General features: G+C 36.5%; 1 protein-coding gene across 2 annotated transcripts in view; it reads right to left on the bottom strand.

Moving 5' to 3' along the window:
• The window catches only part of NAV3 (neuron navigator 3), a 350,852-nt gene extending 332,174 nt beyond the window's left edge, over positions 1-18,678 (bottom strand). For both annotated transcript variants that reach the window (XM_047066485.1, XM_047066486.1), the window contains exon 1: positions 18,436-18,678. In XM_047066485.1, the coding sequence (XP_046922441.1) occupies positions 18,436-18,678 (243 nt within the window). The remainder of the gene's footprint in view (positions 1-18,435) is intronic.
• Between the last annotated feature and the right edge of the window lie 1,849 nt (positions 18,679-20,527).

Below are 20,527 nucleotides of genomic sequence, written 5' to 3'. Positions count from 1 at the left end.
TATTTATCTTTGTTTTTTAGCTGATCTTTGGTTCCTCCATCCATTGAAAGGATGACATTTATTATTTCAAGAAGACACAATTTAGCCGCTAACAACAACAACAAAACTCATGGCTCAACTTTATATCAAATATTTTTAAGTTCATAGTGACAAAATAGTCTTGAAAGCCAGGCTTTTCAACAAATTTCTTTGAACAAGAAAAAGTGTTTTCCATATTGCAGAAGTGTAACCTTTACCTATCAAATGAAAAACCAGAACACAGAGTTGTATGATAAAACAAAACACAGAGGATGCAGGAGGTATTTTCAGAGAAGCTAACTATGAGGGTGAGATAAAGAAAAGTACAAATAGCAGGAAAGAAGACAAGAGATTCAGAAGGGATAGGTCTCATATAAAACAGCTTTAGAATCTGAGAAGGAATCTGATGTCTCTGTACCCGACTATTGAACTACCCCTGACTCCGTCCCATGACTATCGAACAAGAAAAATTCCCAGGTAGGATGAAGATCAGGGAGAAACCTAAGAGTACTTGTATCTTGTTTCCCATCTATAATGCAGCATGCCCTTTGCCCTTTGTGAATAGCCACAGTACAGGGAAAAATGGCAACAGGGCACGGTTAGGCAAGTGGAGCTGCAGAAAGCATTCCTGATATATATGAATGCAGAAGTTTCTATGTATCCCAATGGGGTTAAGCAAAAGTGTAGCAGACTAGTGTACCCAAAGAGAGCTGACATGAAGACAGGTAGATAGAGAACTTGGGCAATGGTAGCCATCAATGGGTGTCCACACAGTACTCAAAGGCCAAGTCTTAACCAAGAGTAATACAGCATGCCCAGTGACCAGACATATGGGACTATCTCAGCACAGAACAGCAAGGATCCAGACGGTAGCAAGCAAACCAGAGTTTCTCTCTCACTCCAGCACCAATTGCCCTGAGGACATACAGACTTCCCTAAACATACTGCATCCATACATCCACAGATGACCTTTTATAAATAAGAAAAAAAGATGAGAAACTTCATGAAGAAAGGAAAACAGCACTGACAAGAAGTTTGACCTTCAGATTACTACATATTTACTTTAAAGAGGCTTTTTTACCACCACCCCCCAAAAAAAAGATCAAATTAGGTTTCTCCCATCTTACCAATCTCCTTTTCTATCATCATCAGCAAGAATGGAGGTTTGAGAGCAAGAAGAGATATGTTGGAGAAACTACTGAGTTATATTTTCTTGTATCTCTAAGAAGTACTGTCTTAAAGCCCTTTAAGTAAAACATATAAATTACAATACACTTGGCTGAATTTACTACAGTACAATGGATTTGTGATTATTTAGAGGAAGATTCAGACCATACATCACCCTAGACAAGGAAAACTCTATTAACATCCATAAACCTACCCTGGCAATAGCACATGGACATTGTTACTGAATAAAGTGATCTCACCATTTATATTCTAACTGAAAAGGATATCAAAGAATGCCAAGATGCTTTTAGGTGTTGAAGCATGACTTGAACACATTCCATCTCCTTAGTGGTTCTTCAGCACAAAGCCATGGCTGGTTTGCTATTGAGACTATGAGTCTCGGATTTGATGTTAAAGTTACATTCATTTTCCTAAACAGGTTTGTTAGAATAACCTAAGTAATAGTTATCAACAAATAGGACTCTCAGATCATGGCTTTTACATTCACTTTTTAAGATGAAGTTGGTTTAAGACAGTCCATTTCAATTTTTGGGGACTTAATTTTACCAATGGGCAAAAAAGAGATACTTGGATTAGGAGATCCTCTACTCTCCCTTCCACTATTAATATGTAATATTTCGTGAGGCAGATTTAGAGACATAGGAGACCACCATTGAATTAGTGTAGATTTGTTCAAGAAGGACTAGTATACTACACTGAGGCCAAAATTATAAATATTTTGGCCTTGAATCACTGAAATAGCAGAAATACACCAGGATAGAAGAGCCAAAATTTATATCCAAGCCATCATGAAAAAAAAATGTAGGATAGCTCTTTGTGAAATACAGACATGAGGTAAACCATGGGGTAGAAGAAAAAAATTACAAACATCACTGTCAATTTTTCCATTCAACAGTTATGTTTAAATTGTTACTGCGTGCAGGGCATTGTACTAGATTCAACAAATGGAACTGGGAAAACTGGACAGCTACATGCAAAGTAATGAAACTGGACTACTTTCTTATACCATACACAAAAATAAACTCAAAATGGATTAAAGATCTAAATGTGAAACCTGAAACCACACAGGCAGTAATCTCTTTGACATCAGCCTTAGCAGCATTTCTCTAGGTATGTCTCCTCAGGCAAGGGGAACAAAAGCAAAAATAAGACTACTGGAACTACGCCAAAATAAAAAGCTCTTGCACAGTGAAGGAAACCATCAGGAAACAAAAAGGCAACCTAATGAATGGCAGAAGATGTATGCAAATGATATATCTGATAAGTGGTTAATATCCAAAATATATAAAGAACTTATATAATTCAACACCAAAAAAAAAACAAAAACCAAAAAACAATCTGATTAAAAAATGGGCAGAAGACCTGAATGGACATTTTCCCAAAGAGACATACAGATGGCCAACAGACATATGAACAGACGCTCAACATCACTAATTGTCAGGAAAATCCAAATCAAAAGCACAATAAGATATCACCTCATACTAGTAAGAATGGCTAGTATCAAAAAGACAAGAAATAACAAGGGTTGATGGGGATGTGGAGAAAAGGGAACACTCATAAATTGTTGGTAGGAATTCATAGTGGTGCAGCCACTATAGAAAACAGTACAGAGATTCCTCAGAAAATTTAAAAATAGAAAAACAATACAATCCAGTCATTCCATTAGTGGGTATTTACCCAAAGAAAACAAAACCACTAATTCAAAAAGATATCCCTCCCCACATGTTTACTGCATGATTATGTCCATTAGTCAAGAAGCAATCCAAGTGTCCACCAACAAATGAATGGATAAAGAAGATGGATAAAAATTTATATAATGGAATATTACTCAGCCATAAGAATGAAATCTTGCCATTTGTGACAACATGTACAAACTTAGAAGTATTATGTAAAGTGAAATACATCATACAGAGAAAGACAAATGCCATACGATTTCACTTACATGTGCAATCTAGAAAACAAAACAAACAAAGAAACAAACATAAAAAGCAGAAAGATATTCATAAATACGGAGAACAAATTGGTTGGTTGGAAGTGGGAGGCAGTGGGGATATGGGCAAAATGGGTGAAGGGGAGTGGGAGGTACAGGTTTTCAGTTATGGAATGACTAAGTCATGGGGATGAAAGGTACTGCGTAGAGAACAGAGTCCATAGTATTGTAATAGGGTTGTATGGTGACAGATGGTGACTACGCTCATGAGCAGAGCATAATGTATAGACTTGTCTAATCACTATGTTATCCATTTGAAACTTTAATTACAAAAAATACATTGCTTTCGACATCTCAGTGGATGTCAACTTGAATCAAATAGGCCTTTCCTTACAGTAAAGGATTAAATGAGAACATTCATTTCTATCAGATTAGGGAGAACTTTGAAATTACCAAGACTGCAGCTGTGCTAGGAAAGACTAATTTCTCAACAGTATCTAGGAAGGACTGGTATCACTTTCGTAGCCACAAAACTCAAAGAAAATACTACTGTTATACAATCACTGAGAGGTTCAGAACCTATGATCTATAAACCTCAGCTAACTGGCAAACATAGCACAATCTCTCTTTTGGAGCATATATCCAATTGAATGGAATCATGCTGGGAAGACTAACGTTTTTGGACCTTCTCAAGGAGATTTTTCTCTATTTACCTGGGTTCTGCCCTCTAAATTAAAGAGGCAATAGAATTGAAATCACCTACTGTTCCAGAACATATGAAAAATGTAGGACACATTTTGTTCCATAGATGATAAGGTAGGTACCTCTTTATCCTTTATGCCACTGCCAGGATAAACTGTTCCCAGTGTTTAGTAAATTATGGGCTGTATTAAAAATAGTATGAGCTCATTATTCCTTATTTGTAGTAGAGGACAAAGTTCCTGTGTGTCTCCAACTTGACTACTTCCAACAGAGAAATGGTTTTGATTTATTTGGACTAAAATATTTGGGAGTATAATGGAAGGAGGGTAAGAACTTCTTGCTGATTTTTCCCATTAAACATTCTTGGTCAAACCTGAGAAATTACTCCACAGGATGGATCTTATATTCATTCAGTAGCCTGAGTTTGCAGCAAGAAGCAAAATTCATCAGCTTAACTCAGAGCAGTCTTGTTATTTCAATATGGCTGTTTCTATTTATAAAGTTACACAACCCAATTGGTTCTTTCTTCCTCCCTGTCTGAGACACAGTTGACAAAAAAAAAAAAAAAGTACACCACAAAAAACCACAGTCATTACATAATTGCATTGCCAGGAAATCCAAGCATTTTCTGGTGGAGAGTAAAAGACCCACACCTTGACTTATGTCTTACTCATCCTAAATTACATCTGCTCTTTGGGACACTTTCTCCTGGCTCAAGAATTTGCTCTGAAGTTTTACTACGTTCATTAGAAGACCGTTTTTGCTATTCTGACTATTCATGTTGTGGTTTTACAGATGTCCTGTAAATGAAAGCCTGCTGAACAGGAAATACCCCACTGCCAAGTCCTTTGGAGACTAGCAACACATCCACAAGAGGAGCCAGGTGGTAAGACATTTGAACAAAAGTTTTTCACAACCACATTTGAAAAGAAGAAAGCAAAAGACAAGGCAGGCATTGGCACTCACTCTAACTCTATGTTCAACTTAATGGCAGCTGCACTAAATGGATACGTTCATGCAAATCAATGTTGTGACAGGGTGGCGTATACAGGAACTTTCCTCTGGGAAGCAAAATAAGCTACAAAAGGAAAAGCATGAACATGAATAAAATGACAAAGATTTTCTTGCAACTTCTTAAGGTAGTAAATTTGATTTACATTGAATTACTATTTTTCAAGTCTGGAAAGAAGAAAAGGATATGTCAGTGCTTGTGACATCCACACTCTACTGTGCATCTTTTCTCCTACTGCAAGCAGAATGAATTGTAGGTAAAGTCAGCACCTGGGTTACTCTGCCTAGAAAGACTTCTTTCCCTTTGAATTCTCCCCAACATTCTCTTTCAGTTGCATTTTATCTTCTCCCTCCAAATTTGCTCAGCTAGATTCACATAGACCATACATAAAGGCTAAACAAAATGTGTTTCGTGCCTGAGGGAATTAATTTTCTGCCCGGGATAACTAGACAAAATGTGATGCAATTCCTCCCTTGATTTTAAAATGTTTTGTTATCTTGAAGGCCACTCTTCTTGTCCAATAAAAACAGAGAAGGAAAATGGGTGCCCTTAAAAAAACATATTTCTGAAACCTAAGATTCTCACACACACAAATGCTTCTGATAATTCTGGGTGTAGACAGATGCTCTCTTCCTTTTCTAGCTTCCCAAACATTCTGTCAATGGTCTATTGTTAAAGTGGGGACTTTCTTCCAGACCACATCCTGTCTGTCTTACAGAGGAGAAGTATGCTGCTGCAGAAAGATGAAAGTCCTGTTCCTTGTGGTGTAGAAAGAACTAACTGCACATACCTCAAGGTATCAGTCTATTCAACTCAGGACCCATAGGACTCATGTTGGAAATTACATTGGAAATTCGTTTTACTGACAGCTCTAAGTCTTTCACACAAAACAGAAGAGAGGACATTCATTATTGTCAACATGAGTTAAAATTGTATGGATAAGGGGCGCCTGGGTGGCTCAGTGAGTTAAGCATCCTGCTCTTGATTTAGGCACAGGTCACGATCCCAGGGTCCTGTATTGAGCTGGGATGCTGGCAATGCCTGTTTCCTGTTCTGCGCTACTTGCACAGGTGTGTTCTGTTTCTGGAAATTCATGAGCTATACATTTATGATATGTATATCTTTCGGTTCGTGTTTATTATACTTCACCACAAACTTAAAAATAAAAGTTAAAAATGTTTTCCAACAAGCTAAATATTTTACTAAATGCTTTCCACAAACTTACAGTGAATGATATTATGCTATTATGATTCTTAAATATAATAGAAGGTTTTAAGGCTCAGGGCTCCACACTGAGCATGGAGAGTGCTTGGGATTCTCTCTCGTTCTCTCTCTCTGGCCCTCCCCTAATCATGCTTTCCCTCTCTCTCAAAGTAAATAAATAAACATTTTTTTAAAATATTGTATGGATAAGGAAGGAACAGATGTAAACATTTGAGCCTCATAAAAAAAATCACTATTCTTTGAAAAGCAGAACTTCCATAGAAATTACTTCTAATCTGAATAATTGCTGTTAAACAAAAGATAGATTGTTCTGTCTGAATAGAAAACTGACAATGTCTGATGATAAATTCTTAATTAAATGAGGCAATATCTTAAAATTGACTAATATAAAATATATTTTCATCTACAAAATTAAAATTCATAATTAATTCAAAAAAACAGAATAATGGGACACCTGGGTGGTTCCCTTGGTTAAGCATCCGACTTTGGCTCAGGTCATGATCTCACAGTCGGTGAGTTCGAGCCCCACATCAGGCTCTGTCTGAAAGCTCAGAGCCTGGAGCCTGCTTCGGATTCTGTATCTCCCTCTCTCTCTCTGCCCCTCCCCTGCTCATGCTCTAACTCTGTCTCAATTAAAAATTTAATGTTGCCATAAAAAGAATGAATATACATTTCTAAAAGAGTCCTGGTTGTTGCAAGTATATTTCCCATAAAGCCTATCATGCTAAAATAAGCTCATTTTATACACACACACACACACACACACACACACACACACACACTTTGCCTTCTGCATGACAAGTATGCAATAAATAGGTAATGGTGGACAATAAATAGTTGATTGGATGAATGACTAACAAACACAAGAAAAGCCACCTAGAATCCATGAGGTATATACCTAGAAGTAGCCATTGAGGGATTTACATTTGTGAAATAGCAGGCTGGTTTTAGAATACAATGGGTCTAGCCTGAATCAGAGGGAAAAAACAGAGAGAACATATTGTTGGAGATGATAAACCTTGTGTTCAATGGAAGAAAGCAACTCGCAAGTGTGAATATCAAAAAGCCACAGGAAGGAAGAAACAGCTATAAAAAGCAGATGGTTTAGAGACAAAGGAAATGTGAAATACAATCCAAAAAAATATATGGGTCAAAATAATAACATGAAAGGTTCTGACAAAAATATCACTGTGTAGAAATTCAATAAATTTTCCAAAAAAGAAAGCACAGAAAATTGTATTAAAAATGAGAGCATTCAGGGGCAATGAGGAGAAATACACAACCTGTGTATTTCTTAGAGTCTTAAAAAAGGAGCAATTTAAATTGATTGTCAAACAGAAACAGAAAACTGAGTAGAGATAGTCCCATATGCAACACTAAATCTAAAGACCGATTAAGTAATTTAGAAATTTATCTTTCATTTGAAAAGAGGTTGTTACAGGTACTGCTTCTTATATTTGCTCACCCTGGTCCGAAAGGATCAGTAGGTTGCTTCTTTCAAGGCTGGTGGTGGGTTTGTCAATGACCCATCCACACATTCCCACAAGGTCCACTTTGGAACCAATTTGCAATGTGCTGACCAAAGCTACATCCTATCTCTAGGCCAAGACAACAGATCTTCCCTCAGACAACTATGCCGCCACCCACTGGACCATATCTAGAAGTCAGCAAATGCCTCCCTCCTGCTGTGATGCCTGACTCCATTTGGATTCTTTCAAGGTCACTTCTAGAATTCACATCCTACACTGCCTTAGTTTTTCTGGTTTCCAGCACTGATAGAGAGTTTCCAGAACCAGCAAAAGAAGAATGCTAAAAACTGAGTAGTAAAGCAAATAGAAACAAGGGCACAGAACCAAGGTAGAGTTGCTTTCCGGATCTGAGTTTGGAACAGCAGATTAGAACAGGAGAAATTGAAGGAGATTCACAAAATTGTAAGGTAAGGAACAGTCAGAGGAGTCATGAGAACACAGGGAGATTTTTATTTTTTTTAAATTTTTTAACATTTATGTATTTTTGAGAGACAGAGTGCAAGCTGGGGAGGGGCAGAGAGAGAGGGAGACACAGAATCTGAAGCAGGTTGCAGGATTCGAACCCACAAACCATGAGATCATGACCTGAGCCGAAGTCAGATGATTAATTGCCTGAGCCACCCAGGCGCCCCCACAGTGAGCTTGTTATATGATACTTCTATCTAGATGTGCCTGGTCTATTTTTTTTAAGCTGAGTTAACTACAAGATTTTCCTTCTGTACACCTAGTAACCTGAGTGTAATGATGGTCTTCCAGTTATTCAGTGTGCCCTGGACAGCTTGACAATGTGGAAGATAACTGAGTAGAGGTGACATGTGAAATTTCTAAGTCTCTTAAGCAATCTTCTATTTTCTCTCTTTCACTGATGGCTGGCTAGAAGTGGGATGATGGAACCAAAAGTTGGAAGGAATCTGGTTTCCTGAATTATCAGATGCATGTGTCAGCAAATGTTTCCTGTAAACGGCTAGATAGTATATATTTTAGTCTTTGCAGGCCATACAGTCTCTGTTGTAACCATTCAACTCTGCTGTTATAGCACAAAAGCAACCATAGGCCACACACAAACCAATGGCATGGCTGTGTTCCAATAAAACTTGACGTAATAAACTTGGGTGCCAGCCCAGATGTGACCTATGCACCACAGTTCCTCAAGCCCCCACTATATGTAACAGCTAAATGAATGAAAAGTAAATTCCTACTGTGTTGAGCCACTAAGACCTTGAGCTCATGTGTTAGAGCAGTTAGAATTACTTTAACACAAAGCTATGTTGATGGTTTATAAAATGTAACACATTTCATGATGGAAAATTGTGAACCTGCCCCCCTCAGGTTTTCAGTTTTACAAAAGAGTTCTTTACAACATCGAAATATAGAGAAAAGTAATGATTTGTTGTTTTGTTTCTTTTCTTTTATGGAGACTACATCATGTTATTTTATTGGGAAAATGGTAAATGTTTGACAATGCTGTCTCATCTGGTGACTTTATCTGCAGGCAGAATTGCGACACTTTTTAACAAATCATTCCATTTACTGGGAACAGTGGGGAATTCCTGCCATGTATCCAGTTAATGAACTCTCCCACAGATATTGAATTTCCCTATTGGCCCGAGTGACTAGAAATCCAAAGAAAAGCACATTTTAAAGCCAAAATGGAGCAACGGTGGGTGCTGGGGGGAAAGCAAGAATTAAGAGTGAAACTTGTGAAAGATTAATTCATTACTACTGGCAAGGATCCATAGTTTTCTTTCTTTTTTTCACCCCATATGTGACTCAATATCCACAAAGAGAGAAAAGAATAGCATTGGTTTTTAACTCTAATTTATGAATTTTAATCAGAGAGAAATAGAGAGGGAGACTGACATAGGACTCAAATACACCTACGTTGAAATTCCTGCTACACTTTGGCACCAATCTGAACTCAGTTCCCATAGACTTTCAATCATAGTAATAATAAACTGTGTAGAGGATGTGCATGTGGTAGGTACTCAAAAAGTATTAGTGCTTATCATTAGCTTTGTTAATTGCTGCCAAGCTCACAAATTATCATGTCCAAGTACACTGTAAATTTTTGTTTGAAAAAATGCATTTATCCTTCAAGCCTTAAACTTTTGTGAATTGGTGATAATTAATAAATGAATCCAAACATCGATAGCTTCCTTTACTAGATTTGCCCCTCTTCCAATGCTCTAAAGCTCTGTATTTTAGTCAAGATTTTGCTCTATCCGCACTCGTCTCCTCTTCTGTATTTTTGAACTTCTCTCCCTTTAACTGAATCTTCCCAAGTTTCATTTCATCATTATCTTTCTAAAATACAGACTTACTCATTTCATGTTGACACCCTCCTCCCATCTGCTAAAAAGTAAGTTCAAACAGCTTACTGGAATCTAATGGCCATCTTCCTCATGCCTCAACTCAACCTCATCTCTCTTACTTGCATCCTGCATTCTAGGATTGGTGAATAATCTGTAGTGTTCTAAACACAGCACAATATTATACATCTTTGTAAATGCTAGCCTACCTAAAATGTTCTTTTTTCCAAATATATTTGGCTAAACAAATTGACTCAGCAAAATATGGCTGACACATTATTTTCCCTGTGCATGGACAATTAATCACTGCCTCTTTTGTTCTACTACCAATTCTTAACATCATGAATTTTTGTGTTACACTGCTAGATATTTTTATAACACTATATCATAGGTAATGAATGTTCACCACCAACTATATATTGGGTGCTCTGTTGGAATATAGTTTATACGCAATGTCTCATTTATTCTTCAAAATGATTTTATGAAGCAGTTTATCCTCATTTTATAAATGGAGAAACTAAGACTTCAGTATTAATTGACTCACCAAGGTCCCTGAGCTAGTAAATATTGGAATGTTCCAAAGAGAGAATTGTGCTTAGCAGATGTCAAGTGCTGCAAACAGGATGAAAACAAGAGCTAAAATGTTAACATACATATATACATACAAAAGAAATATTAACCAAGAAGAGATGTCTTTCAAAACCTGTTGGTAACCTCTAGGAAAACAGAAGGGGAGTCAGAAATCGGGAAAGCTTGGCATTGAATACAAACTACCCTTTCAAGAAATATATTTGCAAAGTTGAAAAAAAGGAGTGACCATCTGCAACAGATTGAAGGAAATAATACTAATATTAAAAAATAGTAGAGACCTGAAACCATAAAACTCCTAGAAGAAAACATAGGCAGTAATCTCTTTGACATTGGCCTTAGCAACACTTCTCCAGTATGTCTCCTCAAGCGAGGGGAACAAAAGCAAAACTAAAACTATTGGGACTACACCAAAATAAAAAGCTTTTGCACAGTGAAGGAAACCATCAATGAAACGAAAAGGAAAACTAATGAATGGCAAAAGATATATGCAAATGATAAACCCAATAAGGGGTTAATATCCAAAATATATAAAGAACTTATACAACTCAACACCATTAAAACATAGGCGGAAGACCCAAATAGACATTTTCCCAAAGAGACATACAGATGGATGGCCAACAGATACATGATCAAAAAGACAAGAAATAACAAGTGTTGGTGAGAATGTGAAAAGGGAACCTTCATGCACTATTGGTGAGAATGTAAATTGGTGCAACCACTGTGGAAAACGGTACAGAGTTTCCTCAAAAAAAAAATAAAATAGGGGCGCCTGGGTGGCTCAGTCAGTTGGGCGTCCGACTTTGGCTCAGGTCATGATCTCGGGTCCGTGAGTTCGAGCCCCACGACGGGCTCTGTGCTGACAGCTCAGAGCCTGGAGTCTGTTTCAGATTCTGTGTCTCCCTCTCTCTCTGACCTTCCCCCATTCATGCTCTGCCTCTCTCTTTCTCAAAAATGAATAAACGTTAAAAAAATGTAAAAAAAAAAATAAAACAAAATACAAAGACAATATGATCAAGTAATTCCATTATTGGGTATTTACCCAAAGAAAACACTAATTCGAAAAGATAGATGCACCTCTGTATTTATTGTAGCATTATTTTACAATAGTGAAGATATGGAAGTAATCCAAGTGCCCATCGACAGTAAATGGATAAAAAGGATGGGGTGTGTGTTTATGTGTATATGTGTGTGTATATACATAGATATACATATATAATGTATATAATGGAATATTACTCATCCATAAGGAAGAATGGGATCTTGCCATTTGTAACATGAATGGACCTAGAGGGTATCATGCTAAGTGAAATAGGTCAGACAGAGAAAGACAAATACCATATGATTTCACTTATATGTGGAATCTAGAAAACAAAACAAATAAGCAAATAAACAAAAAGGAGAAACAGATGCATAAATACAGGTGGTTGTTACAGGGAAGGTCAAAACAGGTGAAGGGAACTAGAAGGTACAGGCTTCCATTCATGAAATGAACAAGTCATAGGGATGAAAGATACAGCATAGGGAATATTTTAATGACATCATAATAGCACTGTATGGTGACAGATGACAGCTACACTTGTGGTGAGCATAACATAAAGTATAGAGTTGTTGAAACACTGTGTTGTACATCTGAAATTAATGTAATGTGTCAATCACACTACAGTATTAAACAATGGCAAAAAAGTCACCACATGAGTATTTTTGGAAGCTGACTGTAAAATACTGTTTTCTCAACTGAGTCTGATTTTGTGCCTCTCTCTGGAAACATTTCACAATGTCTGGACACATATTTGTTGTAACAACTGAAGAATGGTACTGGTATGTAATCACTAATAGCATGGATGCTACTAAATAATCTATAATAGTAAGAATGACCCCCACAACAAAAAATTATCAGGTCCAAAATGTGCCAAGTTTGAAAAATCCTGGTCCAAAGGATCCATTGGAGAGGAAGATATTGAAAAAAATAAGAGAAAAGAGATAATGGATAGGACAAAATTGGTAAGAAGGAGAAAGGAAATAAACATGTTACCTTTAAGAAATATTTATCAAGAAATATTAACTTCACTTTAGAGGATACAGAGATTAAAGTTCAGAGAGTTTAAATGATTTATCCTTTCAGGATATCCTGCTATCCTTTCAGGATCTAGCAGAAGTTTCATTCAAATCTTTGAGCACCCAATGTGATGTTCTTTTAACTATGCCACCTTATACATTAAGTTCAAGATTGAGGATAATTCTTGGAGATGTGATAGCATGCAGCCATGAAGCAATTTTGCTTAAAAATTAATGAAATGTCTATTGATTTTATATTTCTACTACAACATACTTAGTGCCTTTATTTATATTAAAGAAGAGAAACATATCTATAGTCCCATAAACATTTAAGTAACTCAGAAGGACATGTTCTGCAAATTGGCATCAAATATATATTCAATATTGACACCTGAAGAACAATGAAAAAAAAATTGTATGGGATTCTTAATAACACTTAATCACTTTTAATTTACCCAAGAATATTTAGTAATTTCGTAGTTTAAAGCATGAGATATAATTCTTTAAAGACTGGAAAGCACAAACTAAAATAACAGACAAGAGTATTAAATTGCTACATTTCTACGAATGGTTACTCAAGAGAAATAAATGTACAATATTGAAAAGCTTAGCATTTTTCCAGTAGAGAAAATGTTAAAATTCAAGGATCATTACAACATTCTGCATACCATTGCTACCACAGAGGCAAAAACAATTAATATGACCATCAACAGTTTAACTGTGAAACTTGGAACATGAGCCATAACTAGAAAAAGAAACAACCATGTTTCTTGAAGTACAAATAAGTAAATGTGCAAGCACAGCAGAAAGAGGCAAGGAAGGCGGAATCATCTAGGGAGCGGAGGGCTGACCTGTGCAGCTGTAGGCCTGGCGAGCTCTGGAAGTGCTACCATGTGAGCCAGCCAACAGGAGTGTCGACAGTCCTCAGCAATCAGGCATCTTCTCCAAGAAGGAAACAGCTGGAGGCCAGAGCCAGATTCGACTCTATTGACATCTGCTGCTATAATCCTATCATGGCCTTTCTTATATTTATTTCTGTTATTGGAGCAATTCGGTAGAGACCATGTGTCAATGTAATTGTCTTCTCCTGATAATTCTAGGCACTTGGGCACACCAAAGATGTATTTGCAATTCACTAGCAGTGTTAACCAAATATTTAAAACAAACCTTACTCGTCTATATAGAAATCAAGTCAATCAATAGCCCTTCTTTTCTCCCCCTGACACAGCAAAATCTTCACTGTTGCAGTGTTAGTAGTTAAGAGTGATGTCTTCTGGAAGCACACAGCCTTGGTTTGAATCCCTCTTCTACCACACTCTAGCACTGAGATATTGGTAAGTAATATAACTTCTCTCTGCCTCAGTTTCTTTATCTATGATATGAAAATGTCAATAGTGCTTATATCATAAGGCTATTGTGACAACGGACAGGATACTCCATAAAGTGCTTGGCCCACTACCAGGCATATAACAAACCTCTGTAAACATTAATTAATATTTGTCCTTCTCTGTAATGATTTATCCTAAGTATCATTGCCAGCGTAATTCTGTCCTATTCTTACATAAGAGCCTTCCCCAACGTCTACTAATGAAGTCTGCCTCCATGTATAATTTGACCAGAACCTGCTCCTCTCCATAAACAGTCTCCTCAAGTTATAAAGGTTTATTCACTGGGCATTCTGTGCAAACATCTTCTCCAACAAATGCTTTTTGCTCCATATATCTGGGTCCTCTCTGCCCATTAAATATCAAATACTTGATGAAGTCTTTGCTGAATGCTCCATCCAAATTGGATTTCTTTCATCCCTTAAATATGACAAACATATTGCCCTCATTAGCAACAATATTCATATAATATATTTACTTGTCTATATTGCTCTTCATGTTTTTTTTTTTAAATTCAATGTAAGGCCTTAAGTATCTTCTGTTTTTAAACCATTAGTGCTAGCACTCTATGAATGAAATGTTAAGAATATATCTCTACCTTAATTGTCCTTAAAAATGTCCATACTAACATGGACATAAAGGCAACTACTCTTTCTAGAATTTCCTTTAGATCTCTCCAACTGGATGTAAACTTTCCTTCCCTTTAACCTCCTCAACAATTTGTTTACTCTTTTCTTTGACTTTTGAACAGACTCAAGAATGGGTGAGATTCAGCAGGTAGGGCATATCTAGAAAAACTACTGCAATTATACCATGAAGAGAGAGCGTAATGCAACAGACAAATGAAATAAAATAAAAAGTAAAAAATAAAACCTTTGTAGAAACAAACCTAGATTCAAATTCTGGATCTTGGTACTAGTTAACCATCTGATCTTATGAATGTCTCCCACTGAGTTTATTTCTCTGTCAATGTGGATAATATATAAGCCTTCTCTGAAATGTCATGAGGGGGAAAAAAAAAGAAATTTCCCATAAAGCACAAAGTAGGTGTTCAAAAAATTAATTTTGATAGTAATGTAAAGAATCTTGAGTTTGCATAGGTAATTCAAGAGGGAAAAGGTAAGTGAGTCCAGAACTAGAAAGAAACTGAAATGAAAGTAAAAATGAGAGGTAAAAGAGAGGTGGCAGACCAAGGGGGAAGGAGGCTGAAGGAAGTGGTAGGTATGGCCAGGGGACTTTGAAGAACAAGCATGTGTCTAATCCTTAATTACATGTGATTTGCTAAGCTGTGACAAAAATAGAACCCCCCTTTCTCAGCTTTAATCTCTAGATTCTTAAGTAAAATTTCCAAAGCAAAGTGACTCTCTTCCTTATTTGGATGAATGCCCAGGAAAAATGGAAAAACCAATCCATATGAAGAGAGGCACTGGAAAATTCAAAGAAGTAAAGAAAGCAGAACAAGAGACATCTAGAGAAAACATAAGTCCTTGAGATATGGTGATGGAGTTTCCAAATTTATGTGGCACGGAATCTGGAACTAATGTTATTTATTTGGTAAAGGATAGTGACACTAAGCATTCTGAACAACTGGGGACACCCAGGAAGGAGACATCTGGAAAATAGTAGCTACATGGAACTACAATAGAAGAAGAAGAGGTGTCAACAATTGGAGAATGTAATGCCTGAATGAAAGAATTCTAAGACACCAGAAGTGACAAATTTACCAAGCAGTAAGCAGGATGGTGAATGTGTTGTATGTATGTAGTGGAGAGCCACAAGAAGAGGGGAGATCACTATGAAATTATTGCAATAATAAATAGGAAATGTAACAAGGGCCAGTAAATGAGACTGTGTATAAAGGAATAAACCCAAGCACTAATATGGAGATAAACCCCCCAATTTCTAGCAAGTTATAGAATGTATATTGCCAGATATTAGATTAGGAATTCAAGATTAGGTGACTGGAATGGTGGTATTTACACTAATCAGTAACAAGAATAGGAGAAGGGAGTGCTGGATTGAAGACACATTTCTGACAGTCACATATAGATTTGTTTCCTCTAACCATACCATAAGGTTATTTGGTGCAAGGACTAGCAAAGTGCACCACATAAATGTTTCTTAATGATAGCCATCTACTGTGGGTACCGTACAGGGTCTCCTTTTCCTTAGAAATAGAACCCATAATTTTTAGCTGGGCACATGGCTACCTAGAATAAACACTACATTTTTCAGTCTCCACTGCAGCTAGATAAGGCCTGGGAATGGTACACAGGCCAACTGGATGTGGAAGAATCCTTAATGAAACAGTAGGTGTCCTTCTAATTGAACAAAACTCAAATTATCCACTCAAGACTGAGAGATAGATGCCACAAACTGGTGATGATGGGCAAAAGACAGAGATGGATTCCCTGACAATTGCATGAAGCCACTTTATCAGTTATGGACTGCTTACTTCCAAATATTCCTTACATGAAAAAGAAATAAACTACTATGTTGTTTATCCTATTGTTATGTTTTCTACTCTTTGCAGTCAGATCTAATTATCTCTAATACAACGTCCTTGGTCATTTTTGCTCTTTTCTTCAGTTCTATTTTTTCAAGGTTTATAAAATTCTTTAAATATACTTTTTTGTAACGTTGAGAAATATTCTGAAATGCTGACAAGTCATTCTTTAAATTTGTTTGAAAAAGTTTTTAATCTGATAAGTAGCATGTTAAAAAACATCCCATAAATACAACACTGCTTACCACAGAGTCTTATTGGAATATCAGATATGTGATTGATATGTGTGTTAACCAAAGAGGTCAACCAAATTGGATTGAAAACAGTACTTATGGTGCACAAGTCTTAGGCCAGGGCCATTTAGCAAAGTGGAAGTTTGACTAAACCTGCAGATGTTAGCCATGGTCAGCAAAGAAAAAGGGCCTACCTATTCTTTCCATCTAATCCAGAGGAGTCATTGTGGGTACACAGAACATTAGAACAGGCTTATAGGGTATTTGCTTTTAATTATCTGCATAAAGGTAGATATTTTTAGTCTTTTGTTGATAACTTATACTTCTCTACTTTTACCCTGAATTGCTTATATTGGACTAAGAACTATAAGCCTACAACAATTATTTTTTAACTGATTTTTCTTGTGTGACTTTCTAATGTTTTCTTAAAACACAGAAGGAATAACATAACTTGAGAGCTACAAATACTTTAAAAATCATTCACTCTAAACCCTATATTTTATAGAGTAAATGATACAAACAGACTAATGAATTTAACCAACTCTTTCTCAGAATAATTATTCATTCATTGATTCATCCATTAATGTATTAATCCATTCAAATACTATTGAATTTTAGGCAGAAAGCACTAGGCAGAGGGAGCTGTAGCATAGCATAAATAAGGCCTTGCCATCTACATATTTTCACAGTGGGAATGGAAATAAATTATCCAGATAATTAAAACACAGTGTAAATAAATGTGCCTTAAGGATTACTACAGGCAAAGAATCACAAGAGAGGAAAGGAGGGTAAGGGGTAGCTAGCAAAGACTTTAGGGAAAAAGTTGCATTTGGCTATTCCTTAGAGGATTTGAACAGGTGGACGTTTCAGGCAAACGGGATGGCTTTCTTTTTAACTTGTAGATTTTATTTCAATATAAAGTTAGTTTTTTCTGAAGTCATTTGAAAATTACATTTGGGTGGGAAAGTAAAATCAAAGCATTTCCTAAGCCAGAGGTGAGAATGCTGACTTTGATTAACGCTGCATTAAAAAGTGATGTTTATCAAGGTACAAATGAATCCCCCTAAAGTTCAGCAACTGAAAGACCCTGTTACCCCTCAGCATCTGGAGAAAACGTGCAGGATGGCTTACACACCAAGAGCTAGGAGCCACTGCTCCCAAAATATCATAAATTAAATGACTGAAAAAGATGTTAGTAATAAGTAAAACAGTAGGGTTTCAATTTACAAGTGAAAAATCCAGACAAATGTACAATATCAAGGAAAACAATATTTCATTTTTTCATATTGCAATGAAGTAAGCATTCTAAGATACATACTGTCAAGCAAAAAGTGTTTAAACTGCAAATGACATTGAGAAAAAAGTGATGGCATCTATATGGATTTTTACAGATAAATCCTTCTTTTATACTATAATACGCATGAAAAATAGGTCCCTCTTTTCTCATATTTGTGATTGGTTATGGTTATTAGAAATGAAGAAAAAGATACCTAGGACTAACTAGGGGCTTTATCAAGAAGTACTCAGTGATAACAAACATGCATTTTCAGAGAAATTTGTTCATGACTTTTCTACCACTGTAAGTTATCAATACACTTTTACATATGCTAAATATTTAGCTGTTCAGTCATGCAAACTACTTACTTTCTTACTCCGGATTTCCTCTACCACTCCCCATTTCACAACAGGCTTTATATCCCACCTAAAAGGAAATTTGCATTCAAAAGTCTTCAAGTAACCTTCAGCCACTAACCTTACTGTCTTCTGTCTCCTTAGCTTTCTCTTGGAGGGGTTTCTTCTCTCCAAATTCACAGGTTGCTTTTAATGTGAGCTGACAAGAAAGCATTGAGCTCTCCGGTTCAGTAAGTTCCAAAGGTCTTGAAGAATAGGGCTGTGACCCAGTAGTGCCAAGATTTGGTATCAGAAGAGCAGTATGAGCAGGCTTTGACCCAACAGCTGGCTGTCTCAGTTTTGAGGCAACCCCAAGTACAGGCATGGCTTCTATAAAAGTATCTTCTTGCTGCCAAAGAAAATGCTTCTAACCTCAGTCTGGTAGACTCCAACTTTAGTATTTCCAGAACAAATACTTTAAACAAAACTAGCAGTCATCATGATTTAAAAAAAAAAAAAAACCTAATAATATAACTTCCAGGAAGAGGCAAAACTTCCCTTCATCTTCAGTTAAGTATCTTTCTTTCTTGCTGGCTTGAATTCTCATATTCTCTCATCTCTCTCTCAACCCCTCTCTCTCTCTCTCTCTCTCTCTCTCTCTCTGTTCAGTGAGTCAGTGTCTATGTAATATTAAATACTCCTTTGGGGAGTAAACTTTTCTTGAAGGTAACTGCTACAAAGCTCCTTCTCTAGGATTAAAGAGCTCCTGCTTTTTTTCCCTCCTACCACGGCAGTCTGAGTCTGAGCACTGAGAATAAAGAAGTGGAGAGAAACAAAAGGAAACGTCCTCAGTCCAACTGTCAAGGCAGCCAAAAGATCACAATAGTGGAAGGACAGGAGTCCTTCCTGACTTCAGAAATAACCAGCCTATCTTCTCTTTTTAAAGAAAATCATATTTCCCCCAGTTTAAAAAAAAGAATGAACACGATTAATGGCCAAAACAAACAGCTGTTGGAAGAACTTTTAGCCCGGAAACAATCTCAGCAATGAAGCTGTTTGTCTGATTTCCAGCTATTTTTCACTACTGACAGCCATGAACCACGGTGCTCATTCTGTTTTATCCCATGAAATCAAGTTAAATTCATGCAATAGTGCAACTTGCCAAAGCTGTTAAATCAGCAGATTATACCTGCCTAGGTTATGAAAACACAGTAAATATGGACAGCAATCATATTTGCTATCAGTAATCATTGTTTCTAAATTTAACACCAATAGTGATTTAAAAAAATTCACAGCTATTCCATGTAGGTGGAACGTACTACAGAGCAGTTACTGGACCAAGTACTTTATGTATTACCACATTTAGCCAATGAAATGACTCAAGAACACACACTTGTCTTCTCCACTACATAGAAAGGATAACCAAGACTCAGATTCTCTTAAATAATCTGACCAAAGTCGTAGAATTAGGAACTGGAAGAGCCTTTACTACTTAGAGTAACTTCAAAAAACATCATAGAAACAACTTAAAATAATGCTGTTATTCGAGCTCTTCAGGTCCAAACTAAAATCTTAAGGTAATAAATACCCAAATATATATTCTGTGGCTACGAATAATGCTGCTTCTCTCCATAAAATTATTTTACTATGGTTAGATTATGTTCCATTTCTGGGGAAAAAAACATGTCAGGAACTATAACAAAAGCAAGGGGTATGTTTTTAAGAAAACATCTGTCATGAATGCATTATCGTCTGTAAAGTAGTTACACTTAGATAAGTTTCTGTCATTCCGTAAATATAATATTTATGTGACGGTGTTGAGATTTCAATAGCAATTTCCTATCTAGTAATAGGAATTCACTTAGTTCATATTCCTCATGTTTCTGTTGAAGAATCTAAAAGACACAGGTGGACTCCTTTTTTCTTTTTTTTTTTAATTTTTTTAATGTTTACTAATTTTTGAGAGTGAGACAGAGTGCAAGTGGGGGAGAAGCAGAGAGAGAGAGAGGGAGACACAGAATCTGAAGCAGGCTCCAGGCTCTGAGCTTGAGCTCAAACCCATGAACCTCAAGATCTTGACCTGAGCTGAAGTCAGATGCTTAATTGACTGAGCCACCCAGGCGCCCCTTCATTTTTTTCTTTATTTAGAAAATCTCTGTTCTATTCATTAAATATATTAAGAATTAGTAATATTGCAAGAGAAGTTCATAGAAAAATGAGTGGACATTTAATGC

This window comes from Lynx rufus, unplaced genomic scaffold (genome assembly GCF_022079265.1).
Source record: "Lynx rufus isolate CCGP_SWC_20201006 ecotype Redwood Valley unplaced genomic scaffold, mLynRuf1.p SCAF_7, whole genome shotgun sequence".
Taxonomy (NCBI): domain Eukaryota; kingdom Metazoa; phylum Chordata; class Mammalia; order Carnivora; family Felidae; genus Lynx; species Lynx rufus.
The sequence above is the reverse complement of the archived record's forward strand: the minus strand, read 5'-3'. Positions and strand labels throughout refer to the sequence as shown.